Raw genomic sequence first — 26,124 nt, forward strand, 5'->3', positions numbered from 1 at the left:
ATGTGATCGAATGCCAACGCCGTCGGGCCCGGGCTAAAAGTGGGCCTAAACCTGCATGGCCATGTCCTGCCATCCGAACAGAACCTCGTCACCTCAGCCCCATCACACACTCAAGCGGAGAGCTGCACTTCACGAGCTGCCGTCGGCCGTGGAGCCTTGCACTGGTCAAATCAGTCCGGTTCAAAGGCCAGAGTGCTGCAAAGTAGATGCATCGTAATGTACTGAGCTGCGAGAAGGAAATGGCGAGGGATGGCACATTGGAGCAACTTTGTCTTATCTAGGCAAGGGCGTGTGGCAAGGGCGTGGACTGGCCTGGCGTAAGCGCCGTGCTGGCCTCCAGAGAGCAGCCGCAGGAGCCATCTTCCGTTTCGGCATCCACACGTATCCGAGCTCGACCAGTGGCCACGGATGCCTGGGGTGGCGGCAGCGGCGGATCATAGAGAAGAGAGAGGGGGTGAGACTCCCTCGTACCTCACGTGGTGAGTGGTCTCGTGATAGGCGTGCTGATAGGATAAGTATCCGAAAGTGCAGGGCCCAGTGGATGCGAGCGGATGGAAGATGGGACGGCACGACCAGCAAGGTTAAAAGGTACCCACCGTCCCTTGCGCTCGCTCAAAAAGACGTGAGGCTTGTCGTGCATTTGGCGAAAGCCGTGCCGTGAAGGAGGCTTCTGCGTAAGTGACATCCGAGGTTATACACACGGATTTGGAAGGCAAGATGCCTTTGATCCACAGTTAATCCCCTCCACCTGTTCGCAGTCGCCCGGCACTAGATGGCTGAGGGATAGGATGGTATTGGGTATAAAAAACATGAGGCTGGATCGGTTGCTACTATTTTTACGTGATGTAAACATATTACCTATTTCCGAAAATGCGGTAGGTCAAACCCTTGAATTTTAAATTTGACTCTATTAGACAGGAGGCATGTTTTGATAGTCGTGCTTGCTGCGTTTGCCGGCGTGCTTAGCGTGATGTGGAGCCGGTGGGGAGGGACGGAGCCTGGCGGGAGGTCATGTTGCTCTGCCACGGTCACTATCGGCTGCAGCGCTGGGACCCTGCGTCGTGACATCCGAATCTACTTGTTCAATAAGCCTAAGCAGCTTCGATACTCCTGACAACTCAGGAGGGGCCCCGGCATCGATGAACAGTCCAGATCTAAACATAAAGCAAGCTCCAAGATTTTCTCCATGTTCGCCATGAAACATTCGATACAAGCTTTGGATTTTGTTCCATCTTTACCCTGTTTCATCCCGCATGGCATCGGAACTTATGGATTCACGATCCAATCGTCCTGCTTTTAGGGCCAAACTGCTAAAGGCGCAGAGTGCGTCGCAGGACTGTAAAATAATTACAAATACAAATTTGGATAAAGTACTCCTGGCGGAATCAAGACGTGTGCCCGAAACATTTTGGCGACAGACCGGTTTGTAGCTGCTTGCGATTTAGGCATCAAAGCACATCCAGCTTGGCTGCTGTTACCTTGGGCACAGTCCTTTATTGAGGAGCTCCTGAGGGCCATGCATCACCAGCCCCAGCACGAGATTCATAGTGGAAGGATAACGCACTATGAAAGCTGCAGCGGGATGATCACGAGTATGTTCGGTGATGGCCGCTACTATCAAATCCCTTTTTCGAGGGTAAGGATACGGCTGTTACTATGGTCCTTTCGTTACAGTGATTCGCGATGGAAGATCTTCATTTCGCCCAGCAGGCGTTTGTCGTCCCGGCTCTTCTGCCCAACCTGGACTTATGTGTTGGACTAGATGTTCAATACAGTTTGCACCGTCCATACGGGGAGGGACACCCTTACGCTTACAACATCCGGGTACTGACACCACTACCATGGATGAGGCCCGCACCCCCGATCAACTGGAATCGACCGTGCAACGCAGTCGTCGGTACAAGATCGCCAGCAGTTTGTCCGGGCGGTACGGCCTTGGCTGCTGCGGCCACTGTTCCTCTACCTAGTTCCCCAAAGCACGCAGCCTCCAAAGGTGGCGACAATACTGGTCGCAAAAGTGATAACGGAAATGCCGGTAGCGATCTGGCTAAAGCGGAGCGCCAGGTGTCCAAGTCTTCAGGACTTGGTGAGCAAGGTGCACGGCCATCCAGACCAGCGACAGCAGCAGGCCTCACGACCGGGACCTTGACACCCAGCCGTCACCGCGGCTGGTGGCCTTCAATCAGTGCATGGCTGCTGACCGCAGGTGGCAATGGTGCCATAGTCACAGCTGCCACTGCGGCTTCAGCGATGCCAGATACCGCGGTTGGTGCCGCAACATGTAGCAGCATGGTCACCAGCGGCCTCAATGCCGCAGGTAATAGTCACCAGCATCAGCCGCCCATGGCACGAGCTCAAGCCATACCGCCGCAGCCAATCCACCCATCTTCCCTTCTTTGCACCCTGGCGCCTTTGCCCCAAGATTCACCTCACCCTTCCAATCCACCACCACCACCCGGCCCCCAGCTGCCTTCCTGCCCGCCTCTACCACTGCCGCCCTACCCGCCGCCGCCACCATTACCACCTTACCCGCCACCACCCCCGCCGCCAGCATCTCCATTAATGCCACCGCTTCCACCGGGCCCTCCACCGCTCGAGATCCTTCCGCCGCCCCCACCACTTCCCCCACCGCAGCCACTCCTTACAGTGCATCCGCTATCGCTGCCGCCGCCACCTCCAATCAGCGCCGGGAGTACTCTTCCTCCCAGTCGAGACCGCACCGCCACCAGTACCCAGGTGGCTCCAAAGCATGCCCCTTGTAGACAGACTGTACCAAGCCAAAGCATCAAGCCGCAAGCGGTCCAGCCGCAGTATGCTGCCCCACCGCCGGTCCCCTGTCGGCACCTTAACATGCCTTACATGGATCGCGCCGCCTGCCAGCCGCTTCCCGCACCACCGCAACGCCAAACGGACGTCCCAGCGCGTCGCGAGGTGCGTGTGTTTGTGTGCTACCGACAGATTGTGTGGATGCGTGCGATAGTCACGATTGAAGGATTCCTGTCACACAGGTCATGCCACCTGAGACATGGTAGGCAGTCTAGGTGTTCTGTCCTTGCAGCGGGCTATCTTTTTTAAGCCTTGTGAGTTTTCCGGCCTCGCCTCATGCCAGGCTTTCGTCTTGCCATTGATGAACGGTCACAGCACGCCATCCCAGTGCCCAACGCCCATACCATGCTATCCCGAAAGCATCTACAGAGTGCGCGCGCGGCGCTTGTCATGCAGACACACTACCTCTTTATGCTCGCCCTACCGCAATAGGATTACGCTGCTTCGCAGCACAAGCCGTACAAGTCGGCATATGCCAGCAATGACCGCGATCACATCAGGGACGATCGAGGCCGTTACGGCAGTTCTTACTACCGTGACTATCGAGACCGTTACCCTGGTCGCGACTGCAATCGCCGTGACTACCGTGACAGAGATCAAGCCAGGGACTACAGCCGTGGCGATCATCGGGACCTCCGTGATCGCGGCCGCAATGACTATCGCCGTGGCTATGGCTACAGTGGCGACCGCAGCCCGTCGCGCCATGACCGGCCTCGGCACTGGAATCTCCAGGTGGAAGACCCGCGGCGAAAAGCCGCCGCTGTGGCAGCGGCACACGTGAGGTTACGACGACGAAGCACAGCCGCAACCGACCTGCCAGCCCCGCAGGTGGTGAGTTCCTGTCGCGGCCATGTTACCTTGACGTGTGTCTGCATGCTTCTGCCTCATGACTCAATTTTGTATTGGAGTGCGAATGGTTACAGATTATACGCTTCTCCACGGCATTATAGGAGCTCTTGTTTGCATTGCTGTTTTGTGATGTACATGTTGTATAGGAAACGAAACGTAGGGGGACACGCATCTGTTTTAGCATGCCGACGTTTGCAGATGCGATGGAAGCAGCGACAGCAATTAGCCGGTAGAGCAAGGTTAGTTAGCAGGTACGACGACAGCATACCAAGACTTCTACCCTGTCTAGCAACACCCGTCTGGCGACCTGTTTGCACCCCGCCTGCCTGGTTTCAGGATGGAAAGGCGGCCGGTGCTACCAAGAGCGCAGCGAGCGGCAGCAACCATGCCGGCAGTAGGGCCCAACCGCCCAAGACCTCTGCAGTCACCTCCGGGCCTGCGACTGCAACCGGCGAAGGCTCTGCAGCGGCCTCTGCAGCCGTTCCTGGCCGCAGGCCTGGCCCACCGCTTATTGACCTAGCAACCCTGTGCAGCGGCTCCGACACTGGCACCGGCTCGTCGCCCAGCAACACCGACTCACAGTTGGACGGCAGTGCCTTGGGTGACAGCACCGCTACGCCTAGCGGGGAGCCCGAGACCGTCTCCAATTCTGATGAAGATCATATGGAGCAGGGCCAGGTCCGTAAGAGCAAAAATAGCGAGGAGGATGGTGATAACGAGGAGGGCACGTCGGCCAGACGTAGCAGCCATGGTGCAGGAACTAAACGGAAGGTTGGTCGCAAGTCTGCTGGCGCGCGGAGCAGCAAGTCCAGCAGCGGCGTGGCGCGCCGCTCACGCAAGGACGTGTTGGCGGAGCTGGAGCGGGCGCTTGCGCGCGTGGCGCTGGACGCCAAGCCGGTGCCGGGCGCCGCCACTATTCGGCTGTTTTGCGGCCACTGTGGCAAGGAACAGGTGACAGAGGGATGGGGTGGTTGGAGCGGTGAGGGGCACCTGTGCTTTAATTGCTCGCCATTAGTTGGGCCCTGCTACATCTGGAGGTTGAGGTAGCGACTTGCTGTGCAACGTCACGCATCTTTTCTCGTCGCTAAGTTATACCTTTAAGGCCGAGTTATGCTCAGCCGTCACCGCTGCCAACCGCCCCTTTTCTCACACTTGTGTACTTTGCCCTGCTCGTGCCACGGCGCACGTTACTGTGCCGGACGCTGACGGCCAGCCATGGGACACTGCCGGCGAGCGTGCACGGCCGCTGCCTGATCCTTCTGCCCCTGACGGTTTAAAGCGCACCAAGGACACGGGTCGCGTGTTGTACGATGCGAAGGAGAGCACGTGCATTACATGCGGCAACATGATCATGTGCAACCCGCGCAGCGCCACGTGCATCTACTGCGACTGCCAGCTGGACGGCTTTCGGTGAGAACTCAACCGCTGCCCCAAGGTGTTATTGTTGACGTTGAGAGTGGCTGTAGGCGCGCATTACGCGTGATGAATGTATAGCTGCGGACTGTGCATCCCGCGCAAGGGCAAGGCGGTATTTAGGCAAACCTAAATGTGCAGGGTGTTTGCTTAGGGTGGCGAAGGGCCATCGGGCCTCAAGTGCCTGCAATTTTGTCCTCCTGCTTAACTTTTGTACACCTGACTCGCATCGGATGCGGATGCTACCGAACTTGGAATATGCCTTCCACGCTAGCCTGATCAGCCTGATGTGAATGAATTGATTCCGGTGCATAACAATTTACCTGAATTCCTTATGTGTGGCAGCACTCCCGGGCCTGATGTTTCCACCTTACTCGGCATTGTTGCTCGTGCAGGCCGTCGTACTGGAAGTGCACCAATACCGATGGCACCGCACGCAAGCGGGTGCTGACTGGCGCCGCGGCCGCACGGGCTGCCTCCGCTGCTGGCACTGCAACAGACTCCGGCACAAAAAGCGGCGGCATGGGGGTAAGCCGGCCAGCTGTTACATCCTCGCATTGGGCCCCATTTTAGAAACGCCCTAAGCTGATGTACGGGGTGCTTTTGCATGACATTCACTGCTTTTAGCGAAGCCTGATGCCCCTTCAGTTTTGTGCAATATCCCTTAACTGTGTGTGATAGGGTTCGAGGGAATTCAACCCGCACTTCAGCGATCTTGAACCTGAAACCTTCCAGGGACACAGTGCCGTGCCTTAGCATGTCTACCGTGTCGAAACAATAACGCTATCGTTCCCGCGTGTCGTCCAGGCCATCACGTCTACCGCTGCAACATCCGCTGGAGCCGGCGCAGCGCCCTTTCCTCAGGCGCCTGCTCCTGCCCCTGCCGCTTGCCCGTACTCTCAATCTTGCCCGGAGTGCCGCGACCATGACCTCCGTTTCCGAGGCAGACCCCGGTGCAATTGCCCTCGCCTTCACGGTGCCATCGCGGGGCAGGTGACGGGCAACAGGGCGGGCAACCTGGGCTGGGTGAATTTGCATTGAAGGAAAGCCAGCGCTGTGCCTCGACATGCGGGTTGTTATCGGCCCTTGCAGCCATCTGGGCAACTGACAGGGAGCCATAGCAGTGCTGGGGGCATTGCCACAAATCAGCGAACCGCCCGATGAGCATAATGGCGAATGTTGGTGCTTTACCCTTCCGCGAGGATGCAACCATGAAGTTCAGATCCCCACACGGATTTGGTAGGTGGAGCATGCACTGAAGATATTACAATGGGCAGAGAGACCTATCCAATACCGTCCACGAAGCAAGTGGAAGCGGGAGTAGCAAGCCGAGAGCATGGGTGTGCTGCAGGTGGTTTACATGTTTTTTTTGGCCGCAGTTTGCGTGTTGTATATCTTAACGGCGCTGGCGCAAACGTAGGTTGTACATTAAGCAAAGTATATGCACGGTGTGGCTGCGTCCGGCACGGTGAGGCTTTCATAGTGCTGCCGACCCCCATCTTCAAGTGCGAATATTTAGACGCAGTGCGATATATCCAACGGCAGCGCCCCCATGTGTGGAGTGAGATACGCAGTGCAAGAGGTGTTCTTTAGATATCGCGCGCCTTACATTGCTATGTGGCAGGGTCGGGCTGTGAGCGACGAGTTTATTAACGTTCATGCAGGATAGGACACATGATGTGTGGCGCAGGCAGCGATGGCGTACGATGCTCGGGCGTTCGTGTGTACTTCCACTGCGTTCGACTTTTGCAGGGTTGCTTTTGTTTGAGGACCAGTACAGGAGAGAAGGTAGGCGGTAGCTTCCTGGGAAGCGTACAGCAGGTAGGGTGTAGCTTCGTTGGATGTCTATCGCATATAGATATAGATCTCCCGCCAGAGGCATGGCGCAGTTCCGGAATGGGACTTGTTCATGGTATAGAATTAAAGTGTGCTAAAGCCGTTAGTCCTCAACTAGTGTCTGACGCATAGAGAAGGTACATGGACTAGGTGGACTAGGGGGTTGACCGTTTTCTTCTTGCACTCATTGTCCCTAACCCGCTCCCAGCCGTGGGGCCAATCCATGCGGGTACAACTGTAAGAGTGAACAACTTTAGCCTTAAGACCATGGTTGAGCCTTTCCTGCGACCGATTAATGCGCAGGCGCAAGTATGGATGCGAATTTCTCGTATCAACTTTCCCTGCAAGAACGGCATCCTTGCGTGGGTCACCATTGGTTACCCACCAACTTTCCAGCTTCTTTGCAGCGAGCCATACACTCCGGCTTCTCCGCTGTGGCGGATGCACAGCAGGTTGACACACAACCATAGATATGAACAACGACCTATAGCTATAGCTCTAATCCCTGGCATGTTGCCCGTGCCTTTGCTGCTATTGCTATTGCGGGCAGTACAGCCTCTCGACTCCAACTAACCACGTTACCTCCTTGCAATTAGTTCGGGCTCCTGTTCTGAGCTCTGGGCGCATGCATGCGGCACTTGAAGATGCACATGCGGCATTCATCCAGGTGGCAACCGCCGCAAGGCTGTATCTGCCTCTCCACTCCACCTCGCAGCCCCGCTCACACAGCCCTCCTAATTCCTAGGCACGGCAGGCTATCATGGCCCGCTGGCTCTTAACCCCTAGCCGTGCGCCATAACAGAAGCCGCCGGCCCCTCTCTCTCCCCGTGCCACGCCGGCATGGAACCATCGCAACGACGCCCGCACAACAGAAGCAAAGACGCCGCCAAATACAAAGGCTGCACAGTGCCTTTGTCTTCTGCATGCCATGGGTAGCAAATCCTCGAATAAAGTGCTCTTAACTATGCATGAGCAGGGGAGGCCAATGCGGCCCAAGCCCTGCATGCGACTCAATTGCAACAGGATTTCAGATTCGATTGCGGACATTCCTCGCAAGAATTGAAAATTAGGGGGGCCGCGAGGATTGAAAGAAATCCGTCAGAAGCGCTCAAGATGCCCTAGGTGGCCCTAAGACTTCGCATAGGGATCCTGGCATGTCTTGCACGTGCCCAACCGCAGATCTTAGGGCACATCTGTCCACCTCATCAGCTTGAAGATTAAAACACATACAGACACACATATGCACGGCCATGAACCCCCCGATCTACGTCCCTCGGGATCCACCCGTAGTATGTATGTACGTATGTATGTATGATGTGTGAAACAGGGAGGTGTATCTTCGCCCGTGGCAGCTACCCTGCGAAACCCTGCCTTCCCTGGTATTTCGGGGCACCCTCATCCAGTCACCCTAGTCAACCTCTCAGTGGATCGCTCAGGTTCCGCACCCACCATCAGCATCCAACGAAATCTGCCGGGCCGACAGCGGCCCAACTCCGTTCCTGGTCGGTTCGCAGGTTAACTTTATCCCAGGTCACCACCGTCCATCAACTAGGGGCGCAATACCTTCCACCATCGGAAGGACTTTTGACCCTAATGGATATCGATCCCGAGATCTCCCGGGGGCAATGGTCGCGCATTACCAGTAGTGCCAAACCCAAGTATGTATGTATGTATGCATGCTTCAAGCTGGGCAGCATGGGCCCCAACTGCTTTGCCTAGACCCCTTGTCGGGGCAATGCGGAGAGAGCTTTCCGCTAAATGTTGTGCAGCTGCACCCGTAAAGCACGTGCCCCCACCTTGAGTTCAGATCGGATCTAAGCCGGTTCGTCGTGAATCCCACACGCGCCCTCAGCTACCCACTCTCCTGAGCACCGCAATCTCTCAAAAGGAACTCGTACTCTCCACGAATTCATGTGATAACACGCAACCTCCGCGGGCGCACTGTGCGACGCATCTCCTATCGACCATCACCACCACCGCCACCACGGCCACCACCGCCAAGGGTTTGAAAGAGGAGGGGCACAGGCGCGGTATGTGCCCGTCCATTGCTCTCACTCATGCATCCTCCTCCTCCTCCTCCTCCTCGCCACTTCCTGCCCCTGGGTCAGATCATCGCAATTTTCCGTTGCCCAATTTTCCGTTCCCAGCAACGCACATATCGCAACCCGGGGAAGTCTCCCAAGTATCAACAGAACCGTAGGGTAAGACGAACTACCGACAATTGAAGCAGATACCGAAGATAGACGGATACTCCAGGATTAGGCAAGATTGGGGAAAAGACAGTCTGCAAAAAGCCATGTCGATCTTCTATCCTTCTAAGAACCTACGGGCCGTACGGCCTGCCGGCGTCCCTGAAACACGTTGCCTCGCTCCGTAAGGCCCTCGCCTGCAATACACCCAGGGCGCCGAAAGGGCTGCTGGGGGCGGCGGCAGCCGCTGACTGAGGAATGTGATCGAATGCCAACGCCGTCGGGCCCGGCACAGCGCCGGTGCCGCCGGTGCCGCCGGTGCCGTCGCCGGCAGCCGCGGCGGGATCAACAGACCCCCCGGCAGACAACAACGACTGTGATGACAGCAGCGGGGGTAGCAGCAACGGCGGCGCCGCTGGAAGGGCCATGCGGGGCGCTATATGCTGCGGCAGCGGCGGCGGTGGACTGTTGCGTTTCGGCGAAGTTGCAGCCTGGGCGAGGTCCATCACCTGGAACTGCGGCGGCGGCACTGGCGGCGCCATAGCAGCTGCATCGCCCCCAGGCGCAGGGCCCATCGCTGCGGCCGTACCGCCGCCGTCTTGGACCATGAAACCCAGGACAGAGTACGGCAAAGGTGGGGTCGCCGCTGCCGCAGCCGCCAACGGCAGCAAGTTCGTTTCAGCGGTTGCAGAAAGCACTGACCCAGGAGATGGCAGAGTTGGGAGTTGCAGGGTCTCAAAATTGGGCGCTGCCGCACAGCCGCCGCCGCCGCCGCCACTGCCCCCGCCGGCAGCAATCCCGGGGGCGGCGAATGCCGCTGCGTGGAGATGCTGTATAGGCCCCCATCCGCGCCAGGGGAAGAAGGTGGGGGGAGGCAACCCGGTCGCGGCGGCAGCTGCGCCGCCACCGGCTGGGGAGCTGCACGGCGGCGCAGGCGGCGAGAACGTCTCCGGCATCAACACCTGTGGAATCGGCCGACCTATGGGCCCGGCGGCGGCGGCGGCGGCACCGCCTTCATGAGCCGCTGTCATGTGGTTGATGCCATCCGCGGCATCCCGCCACGGCAGCGCCATCCCACCGCCGCTGGCTCTGACGCCGGCGCCGCTGAAAAACGCCGCTGCAGCGGCAGCGGCATTGGCAGCTGCCCCGCCCGTCCCAGGGCTGCTTGTCGCCGACAGTGGCGGAATTGGGGTCTGGATAAACGGTGTTGTACGGTGTGGGTTCTGGAGCATGTACTGCAAGGCGGTCAGAGCCGTCGTATCGCGGCAAGCCGCCAGGGCCGTGTCCCTGCTACTGCCATCTCCGGCTGTGGCCATAGCTGCAGTAGGGTGACGAGCTGGTCCGCCGCCGCCGGTGCCGCTTTGGCTGCCTCCGCCACCGCCGCCATCATCGCTGGTGTCACCCGGACCGCCACCGCCACCGCCACCGGCCGGGACGGAGCCCTCTTCCTGTAACAGGTGAGAAAGCGTCGCCAACAGGAACGGTAGGCAATGTCGTACAATCAGGATATTTTCTCTCCTCCCGCCGGAGTTCCACTTGGCATGGCTATAATCCAGAATCCAAAACCCCAAAAGGTCCAAGTCGAGAACAAATCACACCATATCGCAAAGTACACACGATCTGCCGATAGCCCGTACTCAAGCCGTACCGCACGGCACGCGACGCTAGCGCATCTGTACGGCACACCCCCGCTGATGCCGGTGGCATCAGGCCCTCCTCAACTCCCCCTCCCCCGCTGTGCTCCTTACCCTGGGTGGTATCGTCGCTACCACTGCCATGGCGGCCAGCAGGATGTCTTCCGAGTCCATTCGGCCACTCGCCGCCAGGTCCTGTGCGCCGCAGCCGTCGCCGCAGCCGTCGCCGCCGCCGCCGCCGCCGCCGCCAGCAGTAAGACCACCTCCAGCACCACCACCGCTACGACCGCGATCGTCACCATCTCCGCGCTCCTTGTGATCATCATTACCCTCATCATCATCATCGTCATCATCATCATCATCATCTGCTGCTGCTGCTGTTGTTGCTGCTGCTGTTTCGACGGCGGCGGCGGCAGAGGCGGCAGCGTTGAGACATATAGACCCCCCTGGCGGCTGCGACAGCTGCGGCAGCTGCGGCGGCGGCTCTGGTGGCGGCGGCAGCGGCGGCGGCGCTCCTCCCCCCGCCTTCACCTCCTCTTCCTCCCCCTCAACATACGTCTGCGGCTCCAGCTTCACTCGCACCGGACCGGCCCGGGCTCCGAAACTCCGCGCACCACCCAGCAGACCCAATGGGCCAAGTTGCTGCATTCCGTCAGCATGCCGTACAGCGCCAGGCAGCGGGTGCTTTGGCCCTGTCGTACCCGCGGTGACAGGGGCCCGGCTCTCTCCGGGCCCCCGGCCTCGCCCGCCTCCACCACCCAGCAACTCCGCCTCTAACAGCCCCCCCGCACCCACTGAACCAGAGGTCTCGATCGCCATGTCAGGTCCATCATCGCCGCCTTCGTTGTACATCTCGTACTCTGTACGTGCCTTGTCGCCAGCGACCATTCCGCCCGTCGGCTGCCTTTGCGCCGGCGGCGGTTGTGGCGGTGCGGGCGAGTTGCGCCAGCCACCAGCGGGGTTCGCTGCCGTCGTCGTCAGCGGCGGCGGCGCCAGCAGTAGCTGCGGCGAAGGCGGCGGTGCCATGTACGGCGCCAGTACGGCCAGCAGCTCCCCCACTTCCAGCGACCCTGCCTGCGGACAGGTGCGGGAGTGCTGTACACCTCATCAGCGGAGGTTTTACCGTACAAATGTACGACAGCTCCCTGCAGCTGTACGCGCATGTGAGCGCGTGGTGCTGGTGGTGTCGGAGGGTCGACAACCCGAACGTCGTCTTTAGAACGTCTCTTGAAGGCATTTTGGGCATTTTGATAGCAATCCGAAACAAAAGCACTGAGCGGACGGCTCAGGGGGGCTCCAGGGGGGGAAAGACGAAGCACGAACGAGTGAAGCTGCTGCCAGGGCAAGGGCTCAGGGGGGCTCTAGGCCATGCGCTAGGTTCGACGTGTGTGTGTATGTGTTCGTGTGTGTGTTCGTGTCTGTGTGTATGTATGATGCACACACGCACGCACACGGCCGTCTCTCCCCCACACGTGGCGCTTAGAACCCCCGCATGCGGCCCAAAGCAACCCCTTCCCCTCACCCCCGTCAACGAACGCCTCATGAAGCCCACGAAACCACGTAACCCCAGAACTCTCTACCTCCCGTTCTTTCTCCCCCCCTTCCCACACACACACCCCACAACCGCACAAAACACACACCAAATGCGTTTTTCCCATAAAGTTTGCAGTGTCCATCCCACGCACCTCCAAGCCAGCCAGCACCTCCTCCGCGGTGTACGGCAGTTTGGATCCAGAACCGTACATGTCCCAACACCCCTGGACGACAATCTGCGTATGCGGTATCAAACATTTAATATAGTGTGGCGCCCAAGGTCATGCAAGATGCATTTCCTGCCGCCCCCCTTCAAAAGAAAACCCAAAGCCAAAAAATATATTTTTTAATTAAACCTGATGACACCATGTCGTTTATTTTTGTACGACAAACGTGCTTTGGCTTTGCAACAGGTGCAACTCCCCCCTCCCCCCCCTCCCCTTGCGATTGCAGCTCGCCCCACCTACCTTGAGCACCTCCTTGAGCTGGACCTCCCTGCTGTACATTCGCTGTAAAGCCACCAGCTGCACTCGGAGCTCCTCATTGCGCGCCGCCATGGCGTCCAGCTGGGCCTTATGGAGGCCCCGGGGAGCGGGGGTAGGGGGGGGAGGGTAAGAGGGTTGTGGGGGAGGTTGTGGGGGGCTTGGAGGCGGAGGGGGAGGGGAGGGGAGGCTTGGAGGGGTGGGGAAGTCATTTTTCCTCCATTCTGTAAGCGGCAGATATGTTAGTTATATGTTGGTTAAATGTCGGCTAAATGTTAGTTAAATGTTGGTTAAATGTTGGTTATGAAATTTCACGGCACGAAAAGAGTGCGAGGAGCAGCTGTATGAGAGGGGGCCCCCCGGGCGGTGTGAAGACCCGCTCCGACCTTTCCAGGGATCTGTCTGGCCCACAGCACTCGTAACACGCCACCTGCCGTACATACCGCATTGTCGTACCTGCATGTGCGCGATGAACTCCATCTTCTTTGCACGGCACTTCCGAGCGGCGAGTCGGTTCCGCTCCCGACGCTGCCTGCCCGGACGAACGGGGGTAGGGGGGAGGGGGGAAAAGACGAACCACGAGCCAGTGAAGCTGCTGCCGGAGGAGGAGGGGGAGGAGGAGGGGCGCGGGGGAGGAGGAGGAACTCCAAGACCATGATACAAACGATACAAATTGCCAAAAACTGCAGCTGCCAAAGTTCACTGCACCACCTGCCTGAGGGTGTTTCCCTAGCCGTGGTGCTGCAGCTGCCGCCAGTTGGTTAGTGTGGAAACTGAGCTGCAACTGTGTTTCCTTGTTGTTGTTGTTACAGGGTGGTTTGTTTGTTGGGTTTGTTGGGTTGGTTGGTTCTTTTTAGCCCGTTTTGGGGCCACGAGGAGCGCTTTCCATGATCATTGTACGACACACCATACGACACCCACATGGTTTTGTCGCTGTTTCGATTGCCCTTAAAAGGCCCGTCCATGGCGATGGCGGCGGCGGCGGCGGCTTCTTGCACCTCGGCAGCCGCCAAGGCCGCCGCCACCTCAGCCTCCGCCGCCTCCATCGGCGCGGCTGCAATGCCGCCGCCGCCGCCGCCGCCGCTGCAGAACGCCAACTCAGCGATCTTGGCAGCGCGCTGCGCCGTCGCCACCGCCGCTGCCGGCGGCCCTGCAGCCGCGGCGTCGCCTGTCTTTAGTTTCTTGCCTGGCGATGGTTGTATTTGCAGCTGCTGTAGCTGCTGTAGCTGCTGTTGCTGTAGCTGCCGGACAGCGGAATGTCCGTCTCGGCTCGCGACCTGGTGGTGGATCTGTGCTTTCCCCTCGGCAGTAGCAGCGGCTGTCGCATTTCGCTTCGTGCCGCCGCCACCGCCGCCGCCGCCGCCACCGCCGCTGCCGTTCCCGCCGCAGGAGAGCTGCATCTTCAAGCGGAACGGTGGCAGTGGCGGCAGCCGCGGCGGCAGTGACGGCCACATATCGGCGTCGGCGCTGCTCGCTGGTAATGCCACCGCCGCCGCAGCAGCCTCGGACGCACCACCTGACGGCGCCGCAGCGACGGCGGCGGCGGTCGGAACAGCCAGACTACCGCCACCATCACCTCCGTCATAGACGTCGTCAACTGCCGTCCCTAATCCGGCCCCGCCGCCGCCTCCGCTATCACAGGCGGCTTTGTCACCGCGTATGCCGTACAAGTCCCGCGCGACGGCGGCAATGGTCGCCGCTGCCTGTGCAGCAGCTTGTCGCGGACGCCGCCGCGGCAGGGATCCGCCGCCACCACCGTCGGACCCTTCCCCGGGTGATATCTGGCCATTGTTGCCGCCGCCACCGCCGCCGCCGCCGCCGGCACCGCCTACCCGCGGCGGCCATTCCGCCAGCCTCTTCCTCCTCCTTGCTTCCTCGCCACCCTCGCCCGCGTCCTTGTCCACGTGAGCCGCCCCCCGCTCTAAGACCCCATCACCCAGCAGTAGCCGACTCTGCTGCTGAGGCTGCTGAGGCTGATGCCCCGAAGGCTGTTGCCGCTGCCTTTTGCTGGCAGAGGGGGCGGCGGCGGCGGCGGCGGCGGTGGTATGCCCAAGCTGCGTCGGTGCGCTCTCACTCGGCTGACGATCCTGGACGGCCGTACAACTACTACTGCCGCTACAGCCACCAGCACCAGCAACCCCAATCAGCAGTTGTTGTTGTTGTTGTTGGCGATCCTGTTGGTGTTGACGTGGCGTCGGCGGTGACTGTGCTTGGAGGGGCTTATTCAGCAGCGCGGATGGCCGACACGGATGGCCTTGCTGCTGCTGCTGCTGCTGCTGCGGCGGCGGCGGCGGCGGCGGCGGCACTGCAACCTGGCGGTTTAGAGCCGCATGTGTCGCCAGCGACATCGCCACCGTCGCCGTTGTCGCCGGCGGCGGCGGTTGCTGCTGCTCCTGATCCCTAACCCAGGGGGGATCCCAGCCCCCTGATCCTGATCCTGCATGATACTGCTGGTGGTGCTGTAGACGCGGGGCAATTTGGCCGGGCCGTTTCTGCGGCGGCGAATGCGGCGGCGGCGGTGATTGCGCCGGCGGCGGCGAATGCGGAGGTAAGCACTCAGACGGGTCGCTCGGTGTCGCGGCATCGCCAGTACGACAAACACCATGAGGGGTTCGGTGGCGCTCTGTTAATCCGGGTCTCGCTGCCACCCCCGACGGCACCGACGTCGGCAGCGGCGGCGGCGGCAGCGGCGGCGGCGGCGGCGGCCTTACCCCTGGCGCCATGATATCGGTGGGCAGCGAATGGAACAGCGGCAACACGATCAACTGTCCGCTGCCGCTGCCGGTGACGTCACCGTCGTCGCCGCTGCAATCGCTGTCGCCGCCGCCGCCGTTTGCGTTGCTCCCACCTCCGCCGGAACGTAACGGCCCCACTGCCCCGCAAGTAAGTGCCCCGCAGCAGCTCATGCCTTCCTTCATGTTTCTCGTTGCTGCGACACTACGGGCACCGAAGGTCCCTGTACGGCACAGGCCGGCGGCAGCGTCGTCTGTGGCCAAGGCGGAGTGATCCGGCACGTGCGCCGCCGCCGCGGCCAGGTTGACCCCAGGGCTGCTAGCGGCGATGGCATCTGCGGCAGAAGAGCTGAGCCCTGTCAGGAAAAACCGCGATGACGGCCGCAGTGGCGGCGTCGTCGTAGCGGCAGCAGCGGCCGCTGCCGCTGTCGTCGCCACGGCTGCAAACGGGGTGGCCGCAGGCATTGCGGGTGCAGCGGAGCCTCCACCACTGCCATTGCTGCCGCCGCCGCCGCCGCCACTGCCGCCACTACTACCCGGCGCACCAGGCATACAGGCAGCAGCAGCTCCGGCACTCAAGAAGCCTGACGGCAGCCCCGTCGGTCCATTACCCCGCCGTACACCGCCATCATCCACCTCCGCACCGAGAAACGTCAACAGCGGCGGCAGCACGTCTAGGGAGGTTCCACCTCCGCCGCCACAAGGCGAGTGGCGTGGGGCGCCCGAAGGGGACGCCGCGCTGGCGGCGGCGGAGGCGCCGCCACCGCCAGCCCCCTCCGCCGCCTCCGCCGCCAGCGCCGCCTCCGCCAGCGTGTCTAAGGACCCCAACCTCATGGTGTCCAGGCGGTCCTCCAGAGCCCCGAGGAGCGCCAGGGAGGCCGCCCGGGACAGGTCCATAGGCGGCCGCGTGTTGCCCCGGGTTATAGGTGGCCCCGGGCTGGGGCTGGGGCTGAGTTGAGCTGGACCCGTGTGGGGGGTTGGGTCCGGTCGGGAAGACTGGACCGTATGGCGGCTCCCGCGGGCCCCACGGACACTCCGAGCAGGGCCCCTAGTAGTGATGGAGTGATGGGCGGTCTGCGGGCCCCGTCTTATCTAATCCTGGCCAGATCCTTTGGACAGCTGTCCGATAGGGCAGAGGGCGAATGAATGATGAAGCAAACCAGGACAGACACTGCTGCTGCTGCTGCTAATGCCCCTGCTGCTGCTGCTGCTGCTGCTATAGTACGGCTGCTAGTACAGTACTGCCAATGTTACTGTTACTGCTACTGCTATTACTGCCCGCCTGAACCAGGCTCGGCCCGAAGAGTCGCTGTGCGCGCGCTGATGTGTGTCTCTGAGTCGTTAACCGCTAGCCGTTAACGTTTAGCAGTTAGCCGTTAACCGTTATCAGTTAGGTCAGACCTGTGGTCTACAGCAGGTGGCTGACCGCAGACGCAAAAGAAGCGAAGCAGGAATTGGAAAGAAGTTGTACGGCGGTTTAGTTTTTAGTTCACGCTAGCAGTGATTCAAGGGTGTAGCAGGTCAGTAGATGTGGATGTAGTAGTTCAGTTCGCAGCTACTGCCACCTCGCGCATGTGCCATCAGGTCCAGCTAGTACGGATATAGCTCCAGAGCATAAGCCCCAACCAACCACTCTGCTCCACGCCGTGCTCACTTTGTATGTGGCGCACCAAAGCTTATGAAGGCCACCACATCAAGCATTTTGTGCGTGGACGAGTAAAGGACCCGGGAAGCTGCTGGGACAACTATGACCCGTGGGTCAGCCTCTGCTTTTTAAGTTCTCCAAACTCCTTGTAACCTGCGCGCTGACCAAGCAAATCTATAAATTTAGTAGCAGAGAGGAAGCCGGATGATGTGGGCTGTTGGTGGGATTGGATGGAATGGTCGATGACTCAGAGATGACCCAGATCGACGGAGTAGGTTCAGGTGGTTCGCGGGGAGGCGATGGTCTGGCAAAATAGTGACGAGACGCCGGCAGCAACTTGATAGGAAACCGCGTTTCTGTGAAGGATGGAATTTTGTTGTAATGCTTGCGCGGAGAAAAATGACGTAACTACGTAACTGAAGCACGGAGTCGGCCGGGAAAAAATGCTTCGGGCGCCGGTTGGCAACAGCGCGCCCTGGAAGGTTTAAACTGGAAACGTAATTCAGTTATATTCCCAATCGCGTTAGCCAGGTCTGCGCGTTACCAGACTTCAGAAATTCGCCATCTATTTTTTTAGAGTTGGTGGAGCAATCGATGCAGAAAAGCATCTGCTATGATGTAAGCTTTCGGCCGTTCCTTACCTTGTGGCGTCAGCGGTTCCGGAGCATCATCCTTACAGCAATCAAAACACTGCTGTCCCTTTTGCGATTGGAGTATTTCATATTGCACGGATTAAGTCCAACTTCTGTTTGGGATTGGAAACCGCAACGCCAGCCAGGCGCCCCAGCGAAAGCCGAAAGGCACTTACTGACGTAAACCTTGGATGCAAACTTTGCTTTCCGTTGTTTGCATCCGGGGCCACAACCAAAGCCAGAGCTTCTGGCAGATGTCAACTGAACGATTGCATCTGATTGAATGGCCGGGCCTTTGCGAAATTATTTAGGCTCAAGTTTCCAACCGAAAATTGAGCATGTGTAGCTGCCTGGTTCCTATTCTTTTTGCCGCCGTATCTAGGTTTCTAGAGCGCAGTCCATGACAGGCTTATCTTGCAGCAAATCAGGATCTTAGGTTTTGCAAACTACCCCACTGGGCAATATGTTGGCTTCCGAACGCAACTCTGCTAGCGGAATTAGCAGCTCGCCAGCCGTATGTCCACAGGGCAGCTTTGAGAAAGTTTACTCCTGTTCGTCAAATCGGCCTTGACGTAGCGATGTACCGTGGATTCCGCAAGGTGGTGCGGACGTTCATCTGCCATCTGAGTTTATGCACCTTACTTGTGTTACAGGGGAGAAATATGCGACAAGCTTCATGAGACATGGAAGGGCATGACTGGCCCTGTGCAGCGGGGTCTTCAAAGACATAGACTAGAAACCCGGAGATTACAGGGTCATCAGGATTACCGGGCTATCAGAGGCCGAGGGTTATCAGAGACGCAGTTCTTCCCAGAGGCTGTCTACGCCAAGTGGAGAACAGGGCGGCAAGGCCAAAAAGTGAATAGACGAAATCACTCCCGCCTGGATTAGAGGTCCCTCTGCATCTTGACCCATAGCTGTACAACATGTCTAAACCACAGCCGTTAAGTGAGGGGTCCCATTACAATATTTTGCACAACACGGTTGCTTGTGGATTACAGATATGGGAAAATGTGTTGGACCTGTGCCACAACTTGCACAGCATCCCTAGGAGAGCCTACGCCCGTGATGCTTCGCGCATAGATATATAAATAAACAAACATACTTTATCTCGCCATAGACTAAGATAATGGTCAGATGCAGGAAGAAGGAGTGGTTTCGGAGTAAAAGTCGCTTCAGCCCGCCGAAACGGCAATGATCGGAAGACGGCACATTTGCCCTTGTGGGTATTCATCACTTTATGCCTAAAATAAACCTATCACATGGTGCAACTACCCAGGCAGAGCTTGTAACTCTCTGCTCGATTTTCTACAAAGCTAAGCAAGCTAAGCGTTAGAGAGCGTCTGGGCGCATTGATGCATTTTGATTGCTTTGTCTTGCTACGAGATTTCTTCCCTTACAATGATAGACTGTAACTTGCGATCGCGCTTGAGTACTTCAAAGTATTCTCCGTCTTGACAATAAGCCGAAAACAGGTTAGCTTGTCGCTGCTTTCTCTGTTAAGGAAAATGTCTAGCCATGAACATAATGGGCGATCGCCCATGGCCAGCCGGCGCGTCCGGAGGCACGCGATGGGAATCAGGTGCGCGCCTAATGCTAAATGGCATTCTCGCACTATTTATATGGGAATGTCCTGATGTACCCCGTATATGTCAATTGTGCTTGCAGCAATGCGCATTCCTTGGACGATGGTGTGTCGTCTATCTCAAGGTGCGCGGACTCATGTTTTTCGATAACCGGCCATATAGTTCCTAATCCTGTGGACATTGACCACCAAAAATGCTGATGCGGGCTCACCTACACGAAAAGGAAACTGTGCAGTCGAACCACCGGGCCATTTGGACCATTCGGGCCATACAGGGGATGCTTAACTGCCATAGCAATGCGATGTCATGCCATCCAATAAGGCGTTTCATACCCCTCCCTCGCTTTTGGGTTCGTTGTTGCAGAAGCACTGTTTCCCTGATCCGTGCGGACCGCCTGGTCAAGGTACCTGAGCACCTTAGGTATGTATGTGAGCTTGTTGTGCAGTACATTTTGTACTGCACTCAGGTGTTTGCGCGTCATCCAATGCGACTTGAATTCCCCCTCGGCAGGACTCGTGCCCCCCCCCCCCGCGTCCCTTGATCTCCGTGTCATAGCTCATACACAGCCACGGTACAGTTGGCTCTCCGACCCTCACCCAAACCCACCAAGAAAAAAAACCGTTTCTCCCCTTTCCCGCCCCGAAACCAACTCATCCCCGGGTCCCTTCCCGGGTCCCTTCCCCCATACTACCCCTCTCCCCCCTTGGTCCGGTACTCGCCATCTTGCCGCTCCACGTCCTCCCCTCCATCCACGTCTGTGGCGACATAAGGCCCCAGGAACCTGCTGCTCGTGAAACCCGCGTGGAGGATCGGCCTCTGCTCACGCGAGTGTACGACAAGCTGTTCAAAACACACCGGGAGGTGGGCCGGGGAGGTTAGGAGTTGAGGGTGGGAGATTAGGGGAGGTTGGAAGTGGGGGTATGTGACGTAATGACGACACCGTAGTGGATGTACGGCCAGTGGAGAAGGACGTACTGAAGGAACAGCGCCGTTTAAACCACCCCCAGCTGCGGGGCCCAGCCCCCACTCACCCACAAACCCTCCGAAACCCCCTCTCCCCCTCTTCCCCCCCTCCCCCCACACACACGACACCCGCATATCCTCAGAGATGAGTTCTCTACTCCGCAAGCCCCGCATGCCACCCCAAAAAACTCCCCCCCTGTTCCTCCGAAACCCTCCGAAACCCCGCGGGCCCCCAACCCCCCGACACTCCTTCGAACCGCCCCTTCCTCGACAGGGCTACGTGCGCAAGGTGCTCCTCAGCTTTGCCGGCGAGGGCAGTGGCGGGATGCTGACACGCGACCAGCTGCGTGCCGCCCTGGAGCAGCTGCACGTGGGGCTGGAGCCCGGGGAGCGGGAGAGGGTCATCGCCCGGGTGGTCCCCCAGGAGGGCGGCAGGGCGCACTACCTGGACTTTGTACGGGCATTTGAGGTTCCGGCGCCGCTGGGGGGTGAGGAGGTGGCGACGGCGCGAGGGATGAGTGTGCCGGGACCGCCTGTCGTACGGCCTGGCGGCGGCGGAAGCAGCGGCGCCGGCGACGGCGGCGGCAAGTCGTACTGGAACTGGCAGCGACACGGCCGTCAGGTGTGAGACTGCGAGTGCTAGCTTCCCCTCCCCCAACGCACACACATACATACACATACACACACACCTCATCCCACCCCACATTCTACACCCCTTTCCCCCGAGGCACAAACCCGGGTCCGGATGTCCGAGGTCGTGACAACCCGCACGTGCCCTGACCATGTACGGCATCCCGCCCACACGCGAGGAATCCCCTGCGGCCCTGTCCCTGCAGCGCATGCCGGGGTTGCTTGATCAGGCTCGGGAGGACAACAGCGAGCAGGCACACAACGACGCCATGCTGACTGCGCTGGTGGTTGCCAAGTTAGGCAACTGCCGTGGCAAGCTGCGGGCGGTGTTTCGACAAATGGATTCCGACCGCAACTCGCTCATCGACCCAGAGGAGTTTGCAAAAGGGGTGAGTAGGGTTGGTTGGATACAGTTGGGTTGGTTAATGACCGTTAGGACGGTTGGATGCAGTTAGCAGGACATTTAAGGTTGGGTTTTGCCACCACGCTTCACCACCAACACCTCCCTCCCCTCCCCTCCCTTCCCCTTCCCCCCTCACTCATTCGGCAGCTGGCCCAGCTCGCGGTGGAGGTTGACCGCCCCCAGGTCGACCGCCTGTTCGAGCTCTGTGACCAGGATCGCAACGGGGTCATAGACTACACGGAGTTTGCACGAATGTTCGAAGAACCAGGACTCCGCAGCAACAATAACAACAACCGCAAAAGCGGCAACACCGCCGGGAATGGCGGCACAACCAACACAACCGCCAGTGCCGTACCTCTGTCTCTGTCTCTCGGTCTCAGCCCGGACGAGATCCAGGGGGCCCTGCGTCAGCCTTTGGTTTTGGAGCTGGCTCGCAGTTTGTACGGCAAGGGGATTGTTGCTTTGGCGCCGTTTAAGCAGCTGGACCTGCCGCTGTGTGGCCGTCTGGATGTGCGGGGGATGACGGAGGCGTGTACGGCACTAGTGCCTGGTAAGGGAGTGGGGTGGCTGGAGGGGGAAAGGGCGGGAAAGGGAAGGAAGTGAGGGAGGAGGAGTGTGTGTGTGTGTATGTGGCGGAAAGGGGGCCGTCATACCTGCCAAAGCAAGGGAAACCAAAAAGACTGTATGTACGTATGTACGTGTTTTAAGAGACTCCCGAACTCGAAGGTTTGCATGATTGTCTGTCCGTGTGTTTATCTGTGTTATGTGGCCCCTTCCTTTTTCACCTTCCACCTCCCGCCGCCCCACTCCGTTACCAGGCACGAGTGCCGTACACGCCTCCGTCATCCCTCGCACATGCAGACGGCCCCTCCGCGCCCGGTCCCGCTGACTAAACGGCGTTCAAGCACCGATTGACTTGGCGTCTGACTCGCGAGCGGTTGGCCCACAACGAGCCGACGGGGGGGCCCAAGCTGTCCGCGGCGAATAACAACGACAACACCAACAGCAGCAGCGGCAATGACTGGGGGGACGCTGACAACTGCAGTAGCGGTGGCCTTGGCGGCGGATATGGTGGTGGGAAGGTGTTGGGAGCCCTGGCGCGGTTCGGGGAGCCGCTGACTGTCCCCGTGGGTGGATGATGGGGGGCGGGGCTGGGTATTGTGTGTGTTTGATGCCGAGGGGTGGGGGGGGGAAATAACGCCCAGGGAATTGGTGGTTGAAGAATGTGTTCCTTTGGGGGAAACAAAGGGGTGTCCCCTTTTAGTTCTTCCCCTAAAGGGGAGCTGGGAGTTGAGCCAGTCTATGAGGACCATACGTGAAGCCCTCCATCACCCCCACCCTCTCTCGCTCTATGTGTGCGCGTGTATGTGTGTATGCGTGTGTATGTGTGTGTGTTTTTCCTTCTCCAATCGCCCCCCTCCCCCACTTTTTCCCCCTCCCCCTATCTCAAACCCGCAGGCCCCCCTCCCCACACCTCAGACCAGGGCCCTATCCGCGGTGAGCCTCTACCGCCGCCCCGAGACGGAGCCCACCTGCGCAACCTCCCCCACAGCCTCCGCCCACCCCCCCGCCCCGCCACTACCGCTCCCCAGCAAAGCCACCGGCGACCGGGACAGCCTCTACCAGCTACACGCCACCGCAATCGCCCCGTTGATGGCGTCGCTAAACCGAGCTGCTGCGGCCGCGGGGGAGCCCGCCCTGCCGTACATGTCTAGGAGCATGGACGCTGCGTCGCACAGCAGTAAAGCGCCGTCACACGCGACAGGTGTGTATTGGCGGCGGGGGTGGGGGTGGGGGGAGAGCGGCGCGGGGGGGGGGGAATGAGGCGGGAGGGTACCAGCCTGTGTACCACATACGTCACATGCTACCTAGCCTCCCAAAGATGTCCTCGCCCACCTGAAAACCCCCCACCCAACCACCGCACCCCACCCCACCCCACCCCACCCCGCTAGGTCTCTATATCCGCTTCTGGTCCAGGCGCTACGGAGACACAAGCTCCGTCACCTGTCCCAACCCCGGCACCTCCTCGTCCTCCCTGCCCGAGGGGCCCTATGTACGGAAGTCCAGTAACTCGGAGTACCTGCACTACCAGAAGGAGGACAAGGCCAAGGAGGCGCGGAGGAGGGCGCAGGTAGGGGCCCTGAACGGGGGAAATGTCTGGTGGGGGGAAGCAGGGGCTGCCCTAATATATCACGCCCTTCACCGTCCATAAGATGGGAGGCCACCTCCCATTTCGCCACCTCTCATCAAACACCCGAGAGGTCGGCAGGCGGATTTGAACCCGGGTCGGCTGGGAGCAGAACTCAGGCCTTAACCTCTGCCTGCCTGTTAGTTGTTTACGCACGTATGTACTGTCTGTTGTCCGTACATTGCCGTACACAGCAAGTACACCGGTACGCCGCACGCTCCGAAATCGATTCGGGCTACTCGGGCCAAGACGATGCGAGCGGTGCCGACGATGGGCGACGGGCGGTCGCGAAGGCGGCGAGGCAGAGGTGAGTGGTGGGGAAAGGGTGTAGGAGGGGGAAGGGGTGTCTTGGGTTGTGGTTTCGGAGGGGTGTCGATGTGGGTGGCGGGCCGCGGGCTGTGCGTTAGTCACCGTGAAGGGGGAGCTCTGCGGTAGTTGGCTGGCTCCACATCATATCCCCCTCCTTGCCCTCTGCCCCCTACAATTGCCACCCATCCCTCGGGCCTTCCATCAGGTACGAGGAGCGTTGCGAAATGTACGACAGGGTACGGCAGATGCAGGACAAAGGCAACCAGACGTTTTTTGGCCGGTTGCCCGTGTTTGGGGAGCACAAGAGCGACGTTGCCAACATGCCCGTGTGGGCGGATCAGACCAAGACATACTGGTGACGGTTTTAGTGGTTTTAGCGGTTTTTTGACTTTGAACATAGCCATGTAAACCGTGTATTCCTTGCCTAGACGAAAGGGATTCAGATGACGACGCACAACGCAATAGCAGTATACTAGTTTCATGTGCGCGCCGCCGCGTGTACGACTGTTAGGTGCTTTTGTGTGTACGAGCGGAAGAGACAAGTGGACACTGACATACATACATATCCACATCCAACCTAAACAGCTGACGCGTTTGTGTGCGTGTGTGTGTGTGTATATCTATAGGTGTGTGTACTTGCACATCATTGAAAGGGCAGGGCATCTACGCGGCCCTGCCCTTTCTAAGGTCGTGCTCGTGTGGTGGTGGAGGAGGTGGAGGAGGCGGTGGTGGTAGAGGTAGGAGGAGGTAGAGGTGATGGCCCCGCACCGTATCAAAGTCTGCTGTCTGTGGGTCGGGTGGTGTGTCCACCCCCACTCGCATGAGCATGCATTTTGATAGGAGGTGAAACACCTGTCATCATTACGTGCGTGTGGTTCAAGGGACCACGTGCGGTGCACACGACCGTGGTGTGTATTACCCGGTCGGGTCCGGAGTCCCACCCGGGTGGGGTGGCCAACCCCCCTAGCGATATGGGGGGTTGAGATGTGTCTGCTGAGAGTGTCTGTGTGTGTGTGTCTGTGTCTCTGTGTGTGTGTTTGCGACGTGCAAGGTCTGCATACGACATGAGTATGTGTGAGCAATTTTTGCGTGGTGAATATGGTAATGGGTGTGGGGGAAAGGGGCGGAGTGGCGTTCTGGTTTCGGAACCGGACCGGTTGATGCATAAAATAGGGGCATATAGGGGCGGTGACGGTTAGCGGTATTCGGAGATTGTTGGCCGTTAAGAGTTGTACGGCATATTATGATATGAATCTCTGGCGGGGGGCGCATCGCCCCGGCCGATAATTTGCACTGCGGCCGTTGCTATTACTGCTGCGCTAGGCGTTGTCGATAGTTATGGCTTGGATAAAGGGTTGGCTAGCAACAAGGCCGCGTTTTGGTAAGAAACTGGAATACCCGTTTGTTGTGTGAGTGGCTGCCGGTAGTACGGGATGCTATGTCCTGCTTTGGATTTCGGCTCGGTCTCCGGAGGTGTCTTTAGCTACGTTATCTTTGTAAGAAGCAGGGGGGGCTTCTCGTCGATTTGCGAAGCGGCATAGCGGCATATGTGTGGCCAGGCTTCCAAACTAACTCGCCTGGATCTTTTCATGTGGTCCGTGTCGTGTCGAACCATATGTGCAGTAACACAACATAATTTGTAATGGTGCTGTGCTGCGTGTCTTGGAAACGTTTGGATTATGTGTCGCGGGCGCCTGCAGATTGCAAATCTAAGCTGTGAACAGCCGATTAGAAGATGCGTCGACTTGAATACGGCAAGAAACCAAAGGGCAGCGGTCCACCAGAGATTGAATCCCAGGCCACGTGTTCGGGATCTTAAAGAAAGGAAGGGAAGGATGCGCCGTTGTCAAGGCCATTGGCCCTTGGGTCGGTAGCTGTTCTGCACGGCACAAAGCTTTTGTTGCAGTATAACAATGGAGCCGATTTGATAAAGTTAGCGGCAGTTGTGGCTACCTGTGCAGCTTATTCATACCTGACACAAGGGGCGTAAAGCCATTCCAGTTGCAAGGTCTATGTGATTGATGCGCAACATTACCCTTGAACCGACTTAAACGAAATGTATTAAGTACAATTTGTATCTGAATTAAGAAACGTTTGCTCGAAGGAGCTTTTGCAACCAAGACCTAGTAGACGCCGCCCTCTTTGTAGTCGCTTATGTTGTTGGACCACGATCCTGAAGTTGCCTCTTCTTCTTACCGGTGGACGTGTTGGCTGTTTCACGGATCCAAGAAGTCTGATATTTAGGAGGATAACCCGAGGCCGTGAGGGGCAACA

General features: G+C 58.9%; 4 protein-coding genes across 4 annotated transcripts in view; 2 read left to right on the plus strand and 2 right to left on the minus strand.

The window, feature by feature from the left end:
* VOLCADRAFT_99357 (uncharacterized protein) overlaps positions 1–853 on the minus strand; it is a gene marked incomplete at both ends in the record, with an annotated part of 2,102 nt that extends 1,249 nt beyond the window's left edge. The window contains 2 exons of the mRNA XM_002958124.1: positions 597–670; positions 749–853. Coding sequence (XP_002958170.1) covers positions 597–670; positions 749–853 — 179 coding nt within the window. The remainder of the gene's footprint in view (positions 1–596; positions 671–748) is intronic.
* A 988-nt stretch (positions 854–1,841) lies between these two features.
* On the plus strand, positions 1,842–7,669 carry VOLCADRAFT_99358 (uncharacterized protein; the record flags this gene model as incomplete). Its single annotated transcript, XM_002958098.1, has 12 exons — positions 1,842–1,927; positions 1,968–2,086; positions 2,207–2,317; positions 2,552–2,931; positions 3,259–3,603; positions 3,655–3,657; positions 4,012–4,626; positions 4,889–5,085; positions 5,484–5,616; positions 6,004–6,081; positions 6,841–6,909; positions 7,640–7,669. 12 exons carry the CDS (start codon positions 1,842–1,844, stop codon positions 7,667–7,669), a joined length of 2,166 nt encoding a protein of 721 aa, XP_002958144.1.
* Positions 7,670–9,247: 1,578 nt separating this feature from the next.
* On the minus strand, positions 9,248–17,195 carry VOLCADRAFT_99359 (uncharacterized protein; the record flags this gene model as incomplete). Its single annotated transcript, XM_002958125.1, has 10 exons — positions 9,248–10,348; positions 11,330–11,821; positions 12,433–12,516; positions 12,748–12,852; positions 13,219–13,294; positions 13,340–13,357; positions 13,684–14,039; positions 14,250–15,475; positions 15,710–16,453; positions 17,165–17,195. 10 exons carry the CDS (start codon positions 17,193–17,195, stop codon positions 9,248–9,250), a joined length of 4,233 nt encoding a protein of 1,410 aa, XP_002958171.1.
* Positions 17,196–19,279: 2,084 nt separating this feature from the next.
* VOLCADRAFT_121686 (uncharacterized protein) lies at positions 19,280–24,398 on the plus strand (the record flags this gene model as incomplete). Its single annotated transcript, XM_002958099.1, has 11 exons — positions 19,280–19,353; positions 19,721–19,777; positions 20,128–20,218; positions 20,595–20,942; positions 21,157–21,339; positions 21,501–21,903; positions 22,812–22,850; positions 22,906–23,118; positions 23,306–23,484; positions 23,736–23,848; positions 24,056–24,398. The coding sequence occupies 11 exons, from the start codon at positions 19,280–19,282 to the stop codon at positions 24,207–24,209; spliced, it is 1,854 nt and encodes a 617-aa protein (XP_002958145.1). The 3' UTR covers positions 24,210–24,398.
* Positions 24,399–26,124: the final 1,726 nt, after the last annotated feature.

Source organism: Volvox carteri, assembly GCF_000143455.1.
Source record: "Volvox carteri f. nagariensis unplaced genomic scaffold VOLCAscaffold_86, whole genome shotgun sequence".
Taxonomy (NCBI): domain Eukaryota; kingdom Viridiplantae; phylum Chlorophyta; class Chlorophyceae; order Chlamydomonadales; family Volvocaceae; genus Volvox; species Volvox carteri.